The 19,368-nt window shown below is 44.0% G+C and overlaps 1 protein-coding gene across 1 annotated transcript; it reads left to right on the forward strand.

Moving 5' to 3' along the window:
• Nucleotides 1–11,188: 11,188 nt before the first annotated feature.
• LOC119331395 (dnaJ homolog subfamily B member 4-like) lies at nt 11,189–19,159 on the forward strand. Its single transcript, XM_037604549.1, has 3 exons — nt 11,189–11,801; nt 17,898–18,313; nt 18,478–19,159. The coding sequence occupies exons 1-3, from the start codon at nt 11,634–11,636 to the stop codon at nt 18,932–18,934; spliced, it is 1,041 nt and encodes a 346-aa protein (XP_037460446.1). The 5' UTR covers nt 11,189–11,633; the 3' UTR covers nt 18,935–19,159.
• The last annotated feature ends 209 nt before the right edge of the window (nt 19,160–19,368 follow it).

Consider the following 19,368-nt stretch of genomic DNA (forward strand, 5'->3'; position numbering starts at 1 on the left):
AGCCCCGCCTCCCCACGCCGCACCGGAGCCCCGCCGGAGCCGAGCCAGGGTAGCCACCGCACCGCCCCGGTTTTCTAAAGAAAAACCATTCGGGTTTTTTCTTAGAAACCCTAGATCCGTTTTTTTTTGGATTCGCCGTTTTTTTCTCTCGGTTCTTCTAGTTAGCGGATGTTCGTCCGAACGTTCGTTTTAACGTACGATTCCTCGCCCGTTAGTTACAACTAACGAACGCTCGTTCGCTAGTCTGTTCGTGAGTTTTCTTTTATCGGATTTATTCCGCGATTTTTCTCTGATCGTGATTTCTGATCCGAACTTAGTTTCTGTTTATCTTTTCGCTCGTTAGTCGGAATCAGGCGATTGAAGCGCCTAGAGTTTCATCTCAAAACCCTCTTTCTGTTTAACAAACTCAAACAAGTTTTCTCTACTGTAAAATTTGACCTAGTTTCAGATTAGTAAACGAAGCTTCTTTCTTTCGTCGTCTGAGTTTCGTTGCTCCGTTTGATTTGATTCTTTTTGCGTACCGAAGTTTTTAAGTTGAACTTTCTGGTCAACCTCTCTTATTTGAGTTTTGCTTGTGCATCGTTGCTTGGTACTTTTGTATGTTATTGTTTGCTTGCGACAGAATTCCCGGAGTGCGAAGCGTGTTACTACGAGTCTCTAGGATTCGCGGATCGTCAGCAAGGCAAGTAACACTTTGATCATATCCCATTATTACCCAGTTTTTATGCATTAGTTCCAATCCTCAAACATTGCATGATTAGGATGTCATTAACTTGTGGGTTGGGAAGTAGTTGCTTAGGTAGAACCTATTGCCCTGTTATATTCAAACCCTTGGGAGTTACTTCTACGTATTGCTTATATTGCTATGCTATGCTCGTAGACGTGGTTTGGGTTTGAGTGAAATTCATGTCAGATGTGAGATTGTTAATTAATGGTTTAACTTAAGGTGGCAACTTAATCAAACAACTGGGTGGATTGAGGCACTTGGGAAACCCAGTGTTGTCTATTTTTTTTTGGAAATCTCGGGGTACCCGTGTGATCTTCCTATGGACCACCACCCAGGCTCAAAAGGAACTAAGATGATTCATGCTAGAAACTTCCGTGTGCAGCCACAAGCTATTATGGGCTCTAGCATAGTTGAGTAAGTTGCGTGAAGCTCTTGAAGAGGTAGATCAGCAGGTAGTGGGTTTTGTAGGTTTGGTATGGTCTACCCGGAGTAGAGAGTTAACGTTTCTGAAAGACTGTGTCTCTGTCATCCGTTTCTCAAACACCCTGTAGTGCGAGAAATCCAACGGAGGCGATCGAGTCTTGTGGGGAAAAGTGCGCAAACCTCTGCAGAGTGTACAATCTAATCATGGTTAGCCGTGTCCCCGGTTATGGAAAATTCTTGAGTATCTAGTACTTGGGTTATCACATGTATCTCACCATGTTTAATTAATACTGTTGGGTTGTTAATCACTTTAATTGGGATTGAGTTGGGGTTACCTTCTCAATGATGTTTCAACCACCATGATAGTTAAATTAAAATCTATTCCTTTGTTGTAGGGAAAAATTGGCTTTTCGCAAAAACTATAACCATACAGCTTTCCACCAACCATATATGCATATAGTGATAGCATTATTTTGTTCTTGCTCTAATGTGTTACTTTGCCAGCATATTCCATGTGCTGACCCATTTTCGGGCTGCAACGTATTATGTTGCAGACGAGGAGTAAGGTTCGTTAGGTCGTTGCCGTGCAGCTCAGCTATGACGTTGGAGTTGATGGACTCATCTTATCTTCCAAGCCTTTCGATGTTATCGCATTAGATGGCCTTAAGCCATATTATTGTAATAAGTTCTCTTTGGAGACATTCGATGTAATAAGTGTGTGATTGCTACTCTGTTATAAATCCTTCGAGTACTGTGTGTGTCAGCATTACCGATCCAGGGATGACACTGAAGCACAGAGACTTGACCATCTGAGGTCGGGTCGCTACAATTGTGAATATCCCTCGATTTAAATGGATCGAAGATCCATACGGTGTATTTGGTTGAGTTTTTAAAACAGGTTGCATGATGACATGATGCAATGCACATGATGCAAGGATGAATGCAACGAACCAAACAAAACACACGATGAATCTTGGAATCCATTGAAGGCATCTGGAGTGCCGGTCTTGGGGCATCCCACCTGCCTCCTCTCTTCCACCACTAGGCCCATGAGGCCCAATAACTTCCCAGGGGGGTTCCGCTAACCCCCGGTTCTCTGAAACTCATCCGAAACAACTCGAACCATTCCGGTGTCCGAATGTAACCTTCCAATATATGAATCTTTATGTCTCGACCATTTCGAGACTCCTCGTCATGTCTTTGTTCTCATCCGGGACTCCGAACAACCTTCGGTCATCAAATCACATAACTCATAATATAAATCATCATCGAACATTAAGCGTGCGAACCCTACGAGTTCGAGAACTATGTAGACATGACCGAGTCACATCTCCGGTCAATAACCAATAGCGGAACCTGTATGCTCATATTGGTTCCTACATATTCTACGAAGATCTTTATCGGTCAAACTGCATAACAACGTATGTTGTTCCCTTTGTCATCGATATTATTACTTACCCGAGATTCGATCGTCGATATCATAATACCTAGTTCAATCTTGTCACCGGCAAGTCTCTTTACTCGTTCCGTAATACATCATCCCATGACTAACTCATTAGTCACATTGCTTGCAAGTCTCATAGTGATGTGCATTACCGAGAGGGCCCAGAGATACCTCTCCAATACTCGGAGTGACAAATCCTAATCTCGATCTATGCCAACTCAACAAACACCATCGGAGACACCTATAGAGCATCTTTATAATTACCCGGTTACGTTGTGACGTTTGATAACACACTAAGTATTCCTCCGGTATTCGGGAGTTGCATAATCTCATAGTCATAGGAACATGTATAAGTCATGAAGAAAGCAATAGCAATAAACTAAACGGTCATAGTGCTAAGCTAACGGATGGATCTTGTCTATCACATCATTCTCTAACGATGTGACCCCGTTCATCAAATGACAACACATGACTATGGCTAGGAAACTTAACCATCTTTGATTAACGAGCTAGTCAAGTAGAGGCATGCTAGGGACACTCTTTTTGTCTATGTATTCACACATGTACTAAGTTTCTGGTTAATACAATTCTAGCATGAATAATAAACATTTATCATGATATATGGAAATATAAATAACAACTTTATTATTGCCTCTAGGGCATATTTCCTTCAGTCCCCCACTTGCACTAGAGTCAATAATCTAGACTACACAATAATGATTCTAACACCCATGGAGTCTTGGTGTTGATCCTGTTTTGCTCCTGAGAGAGGCTTAGTCAACGGGTCTGCAACATTCAGACCCGTATGTATCTTGCAAATCTCTATGTCTCCCTCCTTGACTTGACCGCGGATGGAATTGAAGCGTCTCTTGATGTGCTTGGTTCTCTTGTGAAATCTGGATTCCTTTGCCAAGGCAATTGCACTAGTATTGTCATAAAAGATTTTTATTGGACCCGATGCACTAGGTATTACACCTAGATCGGATATGAACTCCTTCATCTAGACTCCTTCATTTGTTGCTTTCGAAGCAGCTATGTACTCCGCTTCACACGTAGATCCCGCCACGACGCCCTGCTTAGAACTGCACCAACTAATAGCTCCACCATTCAATAAAAATACGTATCTGGTTTGTGACTTAGAGTCATCCGGATCAGTGTCAAAGCTTGAATCGACGTAACCGTTTACGACGAGCTCTTTGTCACCTCCATAAAGGAGAAACATATCCTTAGTCCTTTTCAGGTATTTCAGGATGTTCTCGGCCGCTGTCCAGTGATCCACTCCTGGATTACTTTGGTACCTCCCTGCTAAACTAATAGCAAGGCACGCATCAGGTCTGGTACACAGCATTGCATACATGATAGAACCTATGGCTAAGGCATAGGGAATGACTTTCATTTTCTCTCTATCTTCTGCAGTGGTCGGGCATTGAGTCTGACTCAACTTCACACCTTGTAACACAGGCAAGAACCCTTTCTTTGACTGATCCATTTTGAACTTCTTCAAAACTTTAACAAGGTATGTGCTTTGTGAAAGTCCAATTAAGCGTCTTGATCTATCTCTATAGATCTTGATGCCCAATATATAAGCATCTTCACCAAGGTCTTTCACTGAAAAATTCTTATTCAAGTATCCTTTTATGCAATTCAGAAATTCAGTATCATTTCCGATCAATAATACGTCATCCACATATAATATCAGAAATGCCAAGGCTTCTTATGATGTGCATTACTGAGAGGGCCCAGAGATACCTCTCCGATACTCGAGTGACAAATCTAATCTCGATCTATGCCAACTCAACATACACCATCAGAGACACATGTAGAGCATCTTTATAATCACCCAGTTACGTTGTGATGTTTGATAGCACACTAAGTATTCCTCCAGTATTCGGGAGTTGCATAATCTCATAGTCATAGGAACATGTATAAGTCATGAAGAAAGCAATACCAATAAACTAAATGATCATAGAGCTAAGCTAACGGATGAGTCTTGTCCATCACATCATTCTCTAATGATGTGATCCCATTCATCAAATGACAACACATGTATATGGCTAGGAAACTTAACCATCTTTGATTAACGAGCTAGTCAAGTAGAGGCATACTAGGGACACTCTGTTTGTCTATGTATTCACACATGTACTAAGTTTCCGGTTAATACAATTCTAGCATGAATAATAAACATTTATCATGATATAAGGAAATATAAATAACAACTTTATTATTGCCTCTAGGGCATATTTCCTTCATCCTTATCATTGTCTTAGGCCTTGGTTCCCTTCACTTTCTTAGTTCCATCGGGCCTATATGGTTTAGTCGTCGAGTAAGGGGTTGGGCTCCTTCTGTCATCACCAGGGACATCTTCTTCATCCTCCACCACCACACTTTTCTTCTTCGAAGCATCGAAAACTTCTATGGTTTTCCACTTCTCCTCATCCTTGAGCTCTTTGTAACTATGTTGAAAAGTGAAAGCTCTTCTTTTCTTCTTCCTCTTCTCTCCTTTGTTGTTCCTATCTCGAAATAATCCTTTTGCAATCATTTTCTACCAAAAAACAACCAACATGTCATCATCAAACTAGTCAACATTTCAGCAATTGCGGAAAGTAGAGAAAGCAGACAAGAACAAATGATTATTACCAAGTCACTATCACCGCAACCACTTGGGTTCATGCGATCAACACTTGCCAAGAAATCTGCCCACTTTTGACATTCGGCGTTGATGGTGCCCCAACACTAATGAAGGGAGTCACTTGAGCAATAGTGGTCACTAGTGTTGCGCGCATCGAAGTACTCCTTGATGCTTTGCCAATAAATGTTGGTGGATTGGTCGGTCCCAACGGTTGCATCTTGAGAGACTTTCTTCCATGCGATATAATTTGCAGTTCTTCCCTTCATAACGAAGCCCTCATCATCCATGTCGAGATTGTCGTCACCATATTTTGGAGTTTCATATTCTTGTGATGCATAATCATGTGAATAATCATCATTTGTCACATTTGTTGCGCACATGAAAGTTTCATCATCAAGACTACAAATGGACGTACACGTAATCAATTTCACATTCTATTCGAATCGATAATTGAAACGACAAAGAAATGCACAAACAGTTTTTTTACCTTTGCGACATATCATCGAACACATTGGATACGGTAGTCGTCGGTGTGGACACATCTTCCTCCATGGCCAGCGGCGGCAGAGGAGGAGGTTGATGAGAAGCTCTATGGCTAGAGGAGGACGCCGAGGTCGGCGCCGACTACAAATCGCCCGATGTAGCCGCGTCCGGCTTCGAGATTTTGCCGACCGAGGTTGGTACCCCGTCGGGTTGTGGTTCCGCGCTGCTGAACGCTTCACGCCTCCACCGCATGGCTTGGTGGCCCGCTGCTTCTTTGCAGCCTCCGGCGTGATGGTGACCGGCCGGGTGGGGCAAACCTAGGGCGGCGGCATCCACATTGGGGAAGGTTGGCGCGGAGGAGGTGGCCGCGGCGAGGTGGGTCAGGGCACCGGCGGCGGAGTCGGAGAAAGCGATAGGGTCATCGGCATCGGCGGGAGGCGGACGGGCGGGAATCTGACGACGGCTAGTCGCGAGGAAGACAAATGAAAGACAGTTGGGCAGTTGGTGGGCGGTTGCGTTTTTACATCTTCATATGGTGGAGATGCAAATTTGCACTGCGAAGTGTTGTAGTTTACATCTTTGAGAAACGGAGATGGTATGCTATTTTTTCTTTACATCTACACCATCCATTGGAGAGGTGGTGTAAAAGGTAGTTATTTTTACGTATACATCTTCTATTATAAGATGATCTTATCTTACTAGTAAGATTTTAAAAATAGCAGTGTGTTGTAACACTTTGATGACAATCGTTTTTCCTGGCTAACGCGATTGTAAGGCGATTAAAGTTTGGTCGCCGCCGCCGGCGGCAGTTGCCGCCTACCCGGCCACTGCCCTCGCTGGGGTCATGTGCTCCTCTCGGCTGTGAACTTGATGCCCTGATGAGAGAAGGAGAAGAGTTGTTCTAGCATGGGCGTTGTTATCTCTGCGATCTGCTACAAACTGTTTTGAAGGATCTGTTGCCTGCACAATCTTTGTCCCAGCACGTGTCTAGCAAAGCTGGTTATCAGTCCCGGCGCAACTCCGTTTGCCTTACAAAGGTGTTGTGATTGGTTTTTGTCCCTCTGTATCGTGCTGATTACGGTTGGTTTTCTGATTTCTGTTCGTTTGCTAAATCGACTTGTTTCGGAACCTGACCAGGAGCAATGAAATTTCTTAGCTGGAATTGTCGTGGTCTTCAACAGGACGCATCCGTTAAGGCCCTTCTTGATGTTAATTCTCGAAGAAAACCTGATGTTTTATTTCTGTCCGAAACACACCTAGAAGAATACCCGGCTGATTGCTTAATGAGGCGACTAAAGATGGACCACAAAGAAGTCGTCCGGAGTGACGGCCGAAGTGGTGGCCTCTTACTACTATGGAAGAAAGATGTCAATATATCGTTGCGGTTTAAGTCGGACAAGTTTATTGATGTCTTGGTGGATTCAGAAACAGATGATGCATGGAGATTTACCGGCATGTATGGGGAGCCGAGCTGGGCAGAAAATCATCAGACATGGCAAACTTTACGTGATCTGAATACTTGTGGCAATCTGCCATGGTTGATGATGGGAGACTTGAACGAAATCTTGTACTCCTTTGAGAAGGAAGGGGGCAATCCAAGGCCCCAACGTTTCCTGAAAATGTTTCGTGATGCATTATATGCTTGTAATCTCGAGGATTTTGGTTTTATTGGTGACAAGTTTACTTGGAAAAGAGGTAAGATTAGGGAGAGGCTGGATAGGACCTTGACGAATGAGACATGGAACAATAAGTTCGCTGATGCAATATTGACAAACCTTGAATATAACAAGTCTGACCATCTTCCTATACTCATGTGCATGGGGGAGGGGAGTGCGCCTGATCTGGATCCTACTACAGTACTACGTTTTGAGGCAAGGTGGTTGAAAGAGGAGAAATTCAAGGACGTGGTACAAGAAGCATGGGATTGGGCTAGTCCAAATTTGTTGGACAGTGTCCTGACGGAGCAGTTGAGCTTTGTGCACGGACAATTACATCGTTGGGACAAAGCGATTTTAAAAAGCCCAAAGTGTAAGCTGAGATCTGTTCAGAGTGAGCTTGAGAAAGTAACTCGGCTAGAGATGAATGACAAGAACATTGCTAAACAAAAGGAGTTGTCAGAAGAAATAGAGAAATTATTAGAACAAGAAGAAGTGTACTGGTCACAAAGGAGCAGATTGAACTGGTTGAAATTTGGTGACCGCAACACTGCGTACTTCCACAACTACGCTAGTATGCGACAACAGCGAAACAAAATTAAGAAGTTGAAGGACAATCAGGGGGTTTGGCAAGAGGGGTTTGCACATTTAAACCCCATGATCTCGAATTATTTTGAGAGTTTGCTTGCTTCGGAGGTGGATGATGTTGACCCTCGGTTACTGGAGAAGGTCGTTCCTCGGGTAGACCAGGCGATGAATGATGTATTGAGCGAGCCCTACTCAGTGGAGGATGTTAAGCGAGCACTTTTTTCTATTGGTGATTTGAAGGCCCCAGGCAAAGATGGTTTGCATGCTTTATTCTTTAAAAAATGTTGGCACATCCTTGGGGGTGATTACAGAAGAAGTGCTTAAGGCAATCCATCAAAAAAAAATCATCTCAGAAGGGGGGAATGACACTATCATGATTCTCATTCCGAAAGTGGACGATCCAGAGAAGGTAACACAGTATAGGCCTATCAGCTTGTGCACTGCTCTTTACAAGATTATATCTAAGATGATTGGTGTTCGTCTAAAGAGCTTGCTTGATGATGTTATATCTCCTGTCAAAAGTGCCTTCGTCCCTGGACGCCTTATTACCGATAATATTTTTGTCGCATATGAGAGTATGCACACAATCAAGAATAAGAAAAAAGGAAATTCCGATTATTGTGCGGTCAAGCTTGACATGCATAAAGCATACGACAGAGTCGAGTGGGTTTTTCTTCAAAATGTGCTGCTTCGGTTGGGTTTCCAACAAGACTTCGTTGATCTTCTTATGGCTTGTGTCTCATCAGTTAAATATAATGTGAGATTTAATGACCAGGAGACGGAACGGTTCATTCCTTCTAGGGGACTCCGTCAGGGGGACCCTCTCTCTCCGTACTTATTTTTGCTGTGCGCGGAAGGGTTATCAAGTTTATTGGCTCATGCAGAGGAGGTTCGTGGCATTGAGGGGGTAAGGGTATGCAGAAATGCACCATCAGTTTCACACTTGTTATTTGTTGATGACTCCTTAATCCTCATGAAAGCTAATTTGATTAATGCAACCTCATTGAGACAAGTACTTGATCTTTATTGTGCAAACTCTGGTCAAATGGTTAGTGAAGCTAAGTGTAGTATTTTCTTCAGTCCAAATGTGGATGTCCAACTAAAAGCTGATATATGTACTGAACTCAACATCATGACTGAACCAGTGTCTGATAGATATTTGGGCCTTCCTGCCATGGTGGGTGTCGATAGAAGTGACAACTTCATGTATTTGGTAGAGAGGGTGATTAACAGACTGCATGGCTGGAAAGAAAAGATCTTATCTCTTGGGGGTAAAGAGATCCTGATTAAAGCTACAGTTCAGTCCCTCCCCGTTTTTGCCATGTCAGTTTTCAAGATCCCAAAGAAAATTTGTAAGGAAATTACTGATGCCATTGCTGGGTTTTGGTGGGGTGATACAGAGGAGAAAAATCAGATGCATCGGTGGGCATGGTGGAAGATGTGTATTCCCAAGAAAAATGGTGGCATGGGGCTCAGAGACCTACACACATTTAATCTAGCTATGCTTGCTAAGCAAAGTTGGAGATTGATATCAAATCCCGAAACTCTGTGTGCTCGTGTGCTACGAGCTAAGTATTACCCTGATGGGAATCTATTAAAGGCGGGTCCTAAGAAGGGATATTCATTTACTTGGCAAAGCATTATAACAGGTTTACAAACTTTCAAGAGAGAGTATATCTGGAGAGTGGGTTCAAGAAGTCTAATCAATATTTGGGAAGACCACTGGATCCCTGGTAGCCCATCCAGGAAGGTGATTTCAAGGAGGGGCATGTGTCTTCTGCAAACGGTAAATGAATTGATTAATCCATGGACAGGAAGTTGGGATGAAGTGTTGATTCGAGAAAATTTTATCTCAATGGATGCTGAACGAATCTTGAAGAGCCCGTTGAGCACACATTTAACTAAGGACTTTATTGCCGGGCACAAGACTCGGTCGTTCTCATTTTCAGTCCGGTCTGCATACTATACGGAGTGGGAGCACCAGTTTGGAGCGCGTATAAGAAGATGTGATGATGGACCATCTACTTTAAACCCAGTTTGGGAGATTCTTTGGAAGCTACAAGTGCCCAGCAAAATTAAAATCTTTGGCTGAGAGGCGTTGCATGGTATTATTCCGGGTATGTCTGTTCTGGAAAACCGTCACATTCCAGTCTCTACGCTCTGTTCGATCTGTAAAAGGGGTGCAGAAGACCTGAAGCACCTCATGTTTACTTGTGATCATGCAAAAGAAGTTTGGCTGTCCTTGGGCCTTTAGGAGACGATTGCACATGCTGATGCATTAGACCAGTCTGGATGTGTCATCCATGAGAGTTTACTTCGAGATAAAAGGCAAAAGTCTGTGATATTGAAACATATTGGCTTCCAAGAGATCATATTGGTTGGTGCCTGGTACATATGGTGGCAACGAAGGGAGTCCGTGAAGGGGGAAGTGGTGGCGAGTCCTCCTAAATCGGCACTGGCTATACATGCAATAACAACGAATTATGCCGGGGCTTCGAGTGCTAGCCAAATTACTGAAGGGAAGTGGTCTAAACCTTGTCACAACATGTATAAGATGAATGTGGACGCATGCTTTATGGAGGATGGATGCGGGGCTACTGCGGCCGTTCTTCGAAACCACCATGGACAGGCTTTGGCTGGTTCATCGTCCCTGGTTAGTCACGTTCTCGGTGCCCCTTCCGCTGAGGCGATGGCATTGAAAAATGGTATGATGCTTGCAGACCAACCTGGATGTTCCAATATCACTTTTGAATCAGACTGCCTCGAAATTATCTTAGCATGCAAGGGGGAAGTGGACATTCTGAGTCCTTATTCGGCGATTTTGAGTGACTGCTTTATATTAGTTCAAAGAATTGGGTATGTATCTTATGCTCATTGTTCAAGAGGGGCAAACCAAGTGACACACAAGTTAGCTAGATGTTGTTATGATTCTAATTCTGTAATCTCGTGGGATAATGATCCTCCACAGTTTATTCTAGATGAACTTGTTTCATGTATCCCTTATTTGAGTTGAATAAAGTGTGGCACAGGTTCAAAAAAAATGGTTTTTAAAAATAGCATCCACTTGGAAGCAGCCAAACAGAGGCTTCCTAACACCCAACGAATAAACCGGAGCCAGGTGGATTGGTCTGGCCCACATGGCGGCCCCACGTGATACGCCGCCCGCGGATGGCGCGTAGCTACTTCCCGCAAGGCAAAAAAGCACGGAAAGGAAGAAGATTTGGGCGGAGAGCATCACGGCCAATAATGCCGCAACGCGTCTCCCCCCTGTCTGTCTCTTTCATCCCCCCTCTCTCTCGCTGTCGTCGTCGTCCCTTCCATCCCCGCCGCCACCACCTCCTCCTCCTCCTCCTTCTTCCAAGATCTCCTACACCACTTTGTCTCTTCTTCTCCCTCCCCGCAAACTCCCCTTGACCCCTTCCAATTCGATCCCGTTTCGCGCTGCTGGTTTGGCCGGGTATCTTGGCTGCTTCCATCGGATTTGGATAAAACAAACACCGGAAGGGAAAGCGGGACGCTGCTATCCTCCCTCCCATTGCCGCTCCTGCTCTGAATCGTGTCCAATTCCACGCATTTGTTCCGGGCGGGTCGGGGTTCGTTGGCGCCGTGCGGATCCGTTACGGGAGGTCGTCGGCGTGCGTTCCTGTCCGTCCTTGGTTCTTCTTGGCATGAGCGTTGGGGAAGATGGGGCTGGATTACTACAGCGTGCTCAAGGTCAACCGGAGCGCCACGGAGGACGACCTCAAGAAGTCGTACCGCCGGCTGGCCATGAAGTGGCACCCCGACAAGAACCCCGGCGACAACAAGGCAGAGGCCGAGGCCAAGTTCAAGAAGATCTCCGAGGCCTACGAGGTACTGCTATTCTAATCAAAACCCATTTGCTCTCCCATTTATCCTTCTTACAAATGCCGCTTGCAACCATCATACTACTATCTGTTTCGACTGCGATCTACAAAGCGTTGCAGCCATGTCAGTTTATGGGCATTATGTGTCGTTTGTTATGTCAATCTTGACTTTTCCACACAAAAAACAAATGTTAATCTGATTGCAAGAATCCTACTTACGATAATAAAAATGCTAGCATGTCAATTGTCAAGATAATTCTGTTAGGTTGATCTCTCTCCCATTTGAACCCAACGGGTCGAACGGGCCCCTGAGTCGCGCCCTGATCAGGGGCGCCCAACCAAACCATGGTTGGTGGGCCCCTGTGACCCGTGCTATATAACAGAGGTGGGGGCCGGGGCACGACTCACGAGGTTAATCGCTGCCACAATCCCCACCTACAATCCCTACCGATCTAGGGTTAGCGCGGTGCTCACGGGAAGCTCCTCCACCGCCGCCCTCGTCTGGACAAGCAGAAGGTAGGTCTACCGGAGAATCTAACCTATCCGATCCAAATCGATCTAACAATGGTATCAGCCAGATCGGGTTAGACTTTTTCGGTTGAAAAGAAATCACAGAAAGAAATCCCTCCCCCAAAGAACCCTAGCAGGGCAGAGTAAAGAAAAAAAATAAGTAAACCGGAGCATGGCCTCGGGCCTCGCTGGCAAAGAGCGCCGCCGTACGGCCGCGCCTGTTCCTCTCGATCCCCACACGCATCGGCAAGCCGAGGTGCGGGGACGAAGAACCACCCCGCGAGGGGCAAAGTACACCGCAGCCAAACCGCTCGACGGCGGCGCGCTCACCGCAAGGGGGACGCGCAGCCGGCGAGGGGGATGGCCACGACGTCGCATCGGAATCTCGCTGGATCTCTCTCTCTCTGTGTGTGTGTGTGTGTTCTTGTAAACGGTGGTAGAGAAGAAGAAAAGAAAAAAAAAGGGAAAGGCCGCGCGGGGCGGCGCGGTGGTTTTCATGCCGTTGCCGGCGGCCGGGGCGAAGGTCCTCCACCGGTGCCGTCGCGCGTAGTGGAGCAGAGGAGGGCTCAACCCTGCCTCTCTCTTTGTTACAGGAGGGTTCAAGGAGGAACAGAGGGCGGAGTGAAAAGGAGGCCCGCGTAGTGCGATGGCCGGTCGACGCCGTCGTCGGCGCCCTAGGCGCGGCGCGGTGCCACGGCGAGCGGCACAGAAACGAAGGGCGAGAGAGAGAGATTGAAGAGAGAACAGAATGGGGGCGCTAGGTTTCGGGTCGGGGGACTCTGTCCCGTTTTTGTTCGAGTGCAAAGCGCGCCAAACCGTCCGATCAAATCCGACGTCGCGGATTGAAACCCTAGCGTAGAAGCGGGCCAGCTGGGCCGCCGGGGAGGTGAGGCCACAGCCGCGCGCTGGACCGGGCTGTTTTCGGCCAGGTGCGACGCGCGGAGCGCGCACGAGCAGGCCACGGGCCTGCTGCAATATATATATATATATATAGTTTTCTGTCCAGTTTTTTTGGGCAGATTTACAAAAGCTTTTCTATACAAATTTTTCCAACGAAGATTCTGTTTAGAAAATAGAAAAGAAAAAAAAAGTAAACAGGAAAAGTTCTGAAAATGAAAATAGAAAATTTTCGTAAAAAGAAAAGTTCATGAATTTTATACAGAAAATTAAAAAGTTCATGAATTTTTATTTAGTCAAAGAAAAGTTTCTGTAATATGTAAAAAGTTCATGAATTTTTTATTCATGTTTTTTCCTGCGTAAATAATTAATAGTGCTCTTTTACAAAGAAAATAAAAGTTTAGATATAATTATATTTAAAGAGCATATTAAAGTAATTATTGAAATGAAATGACTATGTTATTTTTATGACCAACGTTGTTAATAACATGATCATGTTTTATTATTGAAAATAAAAGTACTCTTTTAAAAGTGAATAGAACTAGAGTAAAAGATTAAATTGTTGCTTCTCTAAATGCATTTTTGAACCAACCGGTTACAATTGCTTAGAGAATAAAATAGTACAGAATTGTTTTTCAAATAGAATATTGTAAAGTTTCCGCTGCAAAGTAAAAGGTTTATCCTCCAATTAAATTGGAACCAACGGGAAGATTTAATTGAAAGAAATGCTCTTAGCAATGTTTTTTCCATGTGGGTGAAATAAGATGCAGATAGTTTCCGCTATGACAAAAGAAAGATATTTGTTTTAAAGTTAAAATATGGTATTGTTATTTTCTGACCAACATTGATGATAACAGTGCTATAATTCTATGAGTCTTATGTTCAAAGTTTAAATCTCTGATAAATTTTGTATCAAAGTGGTCAATTTTTAGAGAATAGATAAAGATCAAGAAGTGCTCTTGAACTAGAGAAACGTATATTTCTTGTTCCCGCTGCAATAAAGTTGATGATGATGATTAATTCTTAGCAAAGTTGTTTAATAGAAATACTATCATTACATTGTTTATGAGCTATATGCATTATTTCCATTTCCGCCCAATGGTGATATGGAATTAATGTAGAAGGATGATGTTTATTCTAATTCTGCCACAACGGTGTTTTAGAATACAAAAGAAAGTTTCAAAAGTTTAATTTGCATTTTTTTAACCAGACCAACGTAGGGTTATTTTTATGCCCATTATTGTTGATTATTGGCTAAGTTTTCTCAGACTAAAAGTTTTCCATGCTTTCATTCTGGGTACTTGTGACCCGAAAGATGACCAAGAAAGGTCATAACGTGAGGGAGTATGTTCTCTCTAAAGAATGGCATCAAAAGAAAAGAGATAGATCATTGAGAGTCTTGGTTGATGAATGTCTTTCATGTACTCTCTATGAAGAAGATTTTTCAGTCAACATGATTTGAAATGAAACAAGCAACATGCGTGTTTAATTTGACCAACGTCGGATCAAGCATGTGTGTCAAAGAGCATTTGGATTTATTACTAAATTTGATGATTGAATATGTAGTCATAAGAGCCAATTCTGGCATTTATATTCCCTTACAGGGAATTACCCGCATGACGGGAAAAAGATGATTTATGATAAAACCTGCATGGAGGGAAAAGTCTGGGAAAATACCTGCGTAACGGGGTAAAGTTGACATAATATTATGTCAAAAATCCCGTATGGCGGGAGAAATTCTGGCAAGAGAAAGACATGATAACTCATGTGCTTTTAATGTATCCCACTCTAGGAGAAAAGCATGGAGTAGCTGAAAGGCGCAGCCGTACACTTATGGATATGGTGCGCAGCATGATGAGTTATTCCAACTTGCTATTGGGATTATGGATGGAGGCACTTGAAACCTCCATTCACATTCTCAATACAGTACCAAGCAAGTCGGTGCCCAATACACCGTGCGAGCTATGGACAGGAAGGGTGCCCTCCCTACAACACTTCAGGGTGTGGGGGTGCCCTGCTGAGGCCAAAATGTTTAATCCAAGCATTGCAAAGTTAGATTCCAAAACAGTGAGTTGTCACTTCATTGGCTATCCAGACAGATCAAAGGGTTTTCGTTTCTACTATCCAGACATATATACAAAGTTTGTAGAAACAAGACATGCAGTCTTCTTAGAGGACGAAATGATGAGGGGGAGCTTGGTAGCTCGGAAAATTGATCTTGAGGAGAAGAGGGTGCATGCACCTAGATTCAGGAGCCATTTTTCTCACTATTAGTTGCAACTCCACCCATGACAACTATGGGGGTAGACCCGGAACCTGTCCGTCAGGAGCTGATTGAACCTGTTGTTGAGCATGAAAGGGAGGTGCAATAGCAAATTTTAGAAGAAGTGCTAGAAGTTGAGGCACAGAATGTGCCAGAAACTGAGGCCCTTAGAAGTTCGAACAGAAAAAGATCCCACCTCATATGAAGAAGCCATGAGTTCATCGAAGTGGATGAAGGCAATGGAAGACGAGATGAAATCGATGAGTTCCAAAGATGTTTGGGACTTACAGGAAATTCTTAAAGGAGCCAAAACAGTAGGCTGTAAATGGGTCTACAAAATTAAGTATGACTCTAAAGGGAATATAGAAAAGTATAAAGCACGGCTCGTGGCAAAAGGATTTACACAAAGAGAAGGGATAGATTACAATGAGACATTTTCTCCAGTCTCATGTAAGGATTCCTTCAGAATCATAATGGCATTAGTTGCTCATTTTGATTTAGAGTTACATCAAATGGATGTTAAGACGGCATTTCTGAATGGTGATTTAAAAGAAAAGGTCTACATGAAACAACCCAAGGGTTTTATCATGGAAGGCAAGGAAAATATGGGATGCCGCCTGAAGAAATCCATTTATGGATTAAGACAAGCCTCTCGGCAGTGGTATCTAAAGTTTAATCAAACGATTAAAAGTTTTGGATTTAAAGAAAATATTGAGGATAATTGCATTTATGCAAAGTTTAAAAATGGGAAATATATTTTCCTAATCTTGTATGTGGATGATATCCTGCTTGCTAGTAGTGATGTTAGTCTACTACAAGAAACAAAGAAATACTTATCCTCAAATTTTGACATAACAGACCTTGGTGAAGCATCATATGCTTTGGGCATAGAAATTCACTGGGATAGGAACAATGGAGTCTTAGGACTATCGCAGAAAGCATATTTAGAAAAGGTTCTTAAAAAGTATAATATGCATGCGAGTAAAGCCACACCTGCTCCTATAGTCAAGGGCGATAGTTTTGGGAAATTCCAATGTCCCAAGAACCAGTACGAGATCGATCAAATGAAAGCTGTACCATATGCTTCGGCAGTTGGCAGCTTACAGTATGCACAAGTGTGCACTCGCCCTGACTTAGCTTTTATCACCGGGGTACTCGGTAGATATCAAGAGAATACAGGCATGGAGCACTGGAAGATGGTAAAGAAAGCATTGCGTTATGCGCAAGGCACGAAGGACTACATGCTAATATACAGGAGAAGTGATTCCCTAGAGATAAAAGGGTATTCAGACGCAGATTTTGCGGGGGACAGAGATGATAGAAAATCCACGTCAGGATACGTCTTCACTCTCGCTGGGGGAGCTATTTCGTGGAAAAGCTCCAAGCAGTCGATAGTTGCATCATCCATGATGTATGCAGAATTTATAGCATGCTTTGAAGCCACGGGGCAGGCGATATGGCTAAAGAAATGTGTACCCGACTTGAAAGTGGTAGATTGTATTCACAAACCACTAAAGATGTACTGCGACAACCAACCCGCGGTATTCTATGCTCACAACAACATGTCGAGTAATGCTGCCAAAACAATAGAGATAAGGTATTATGTTGTGAAAGATAAAATCCAGGATCAAACTATAAGTCTCGAGCATATAAGGACAAAGGATATACTTGCGGATCCGCTAACGAAAGGCTTACCACCCAATGTGTTCAAGGAACACTTAGCCGGCATGGGTTTAAGGGAAAGCCTTATGATTCCTGGATAGGCCCAAAAGGAACAGAATTTATTTCTGAACATAACGTATGTTGTAGCTGTATGATTCTATCGGCAATTATGCTGTGACGATGAAACATGCTCTATGTACCAATATGTGATGAAACAAATAAACTAGAAAGTATAGAGTTAAAAGTAAAGTTGAGATCAAGGGGGAGAATGTTAGGTTGATCTCTAACCCAACGGGTCGAACGGGCCCCTGACTCGCGCCCTGATCGGGGGCGCCCAACCAAACCATGGTTGGTGGGCCCCTGTGACCCGCGCTATATAACAGAGGTGGGGGCCAGGGCACGACTCACGAGGTTAATCGCTGCCACAATCCCCACCTACAATCCCTACCGATCTAGGGTTAGTGCGGTGCTCACGGGAAGCTCCTCCACCGCCGCCCTCGTCTGGACAAGCAGAAGGTAGGTCTACCGGAGAATCTAACCTATCCGATCCAAAGCGATCTAACAATTCTACTCAAATCGCAGGATTTTATGACCAATATTAATCTTGATTTTTGCACACACAAATATACTACTCCTATATTATGCCTGCCTTCTAATCTGTTTGCGAGAATTTTATGATTAAAATGTTTACATGCTTTATGGTGATGCTTCAATGTAATGCTTGCGCAGATTGCTGGATTTCTTTTATGATCAACATCTACTGCCTTTCAGGTTCTGAGTGATCCGCAGAAGAGGACAGTATATGATCAATATGGGGAGGAGGGCCTGAAGACCTCCGTGGACGCCGGTAGCTCGTCGTCATCTATGAATGGCTCCACAAACCACCGCTTCAATCCTCGGAATGCCGAGGACGTCTTTGCTGAGTTCTTCGGCAGCAGCAAGCCTTTTGAGGGGATGGGGCGAGCCAAGTCGATGAGGTTCCAGACAGAAGGCGCCGGCACCTTTGGTGGGTTCGGTGGTGGCACCGAGAGCAAATTCAGATTATACAATGATCCTGTCGGCGCCAGCTCTAGCCAGCCCCGGAAGCCACCGCCCGTGGAGACGAAGCTTACCTGCACGCTTCCAGAGCTATACTCTGGTTCGACACGCAAGATGAAGATATCCAGGAACATTGTCAAGTCTAATGGGTAATCGGACTGATTCCCTGTGATATTTCCATGAATTTCTATCCTGCATTCCAAACTGGCCCCATACTGGAGTCAGAAGGAGATGTCAAGAACATGATGGTTGATGCATATCCATTTCATTTTCTCCCATATGACCTTTTTCTTACCTGCTCATTTTTGAACAGGCAACTGGGCATTGAATCGGAGATTCTGACAATCGATATAAAACCCGGATGGAAGAAAGGGACCAAGATCACATTTCCGGACAAGGGCAATGAGCAGCCGAACCAGCTTGCCGCCGATCTCGTCTTCGTCATCGACGAGAAGCCTCATGATGAGTACATGAGGGAAGGCAACGACCTGCTGATCTACCAGAAGATCGACCTGGTGGATGCATTGGCAGGAACCACAGTGAATCTGAAGACCCTTGACGGGCGTGACCTGGTGATCAAGCTGACAGACGTGGTAACACCGGGATATGAGCTTGCAATCGCCAAGGAGGGGATGCCTATTGTGAAAGAAAATGGGAGGAGAGGCAATCTGAGAATCAGGTTCGATGTTGATTTCCCGAAGAGGCTGTCATCGGAGCAGCGGCATAATATTAGGAAGGTTCTTGGAGGGGGAGGGCAGCCTCAGCAGTAATGATGACGTTCCGGAAGCAAATTCAGCTCTCCCATAGTTGTCCATGAAATGCAGACTAATTCAGATGATCTTCTTTGGTTGGCTTGTATGTCTAGTTACTTTTGGTTTGCGGGCACTTGTTCCTGATCTGCTCCTTTGTTGAAGAAATAGCGATAGTAATTGTTGACTACTCCATACAGATTACGGTGTAATGTTAATTTGTTCACTTATTGAGTCACATATTTCAATAGCCCTTGAAAATTGTACAAATTCCAATCTTCACCTTCCTTTGTGAATTATCATGTGTTGCAAGTAAAAGAGTGAAAGCATTTTTTTCAGTTCTAATGTGTTTTGTGAATTATTATGTAGTTTGATGAACAATGCCAAATTTACCATGATTGGCATGGCAGGATTGGAGTCTTCTAGTTCATGCAAGGAGAAACTTGATAGGTTTG

The sequence above is a fragment of the Triticum dicoccoides genome, chromosome 7A (assembly GCF_002162155.2).
Source record: "Triticum dicoccoides isolate Atlit2015 ecotype Zavitan chromosome 7A, WEW_v2.0, whole genome shotgun sequence".
Taxonomy (NCBI): Eukaryota; Viridiplantae; Streptophyta; class Magnoliopsida; order Poales; family Poaceae; genus Triticum; species Triticum dicoccoides.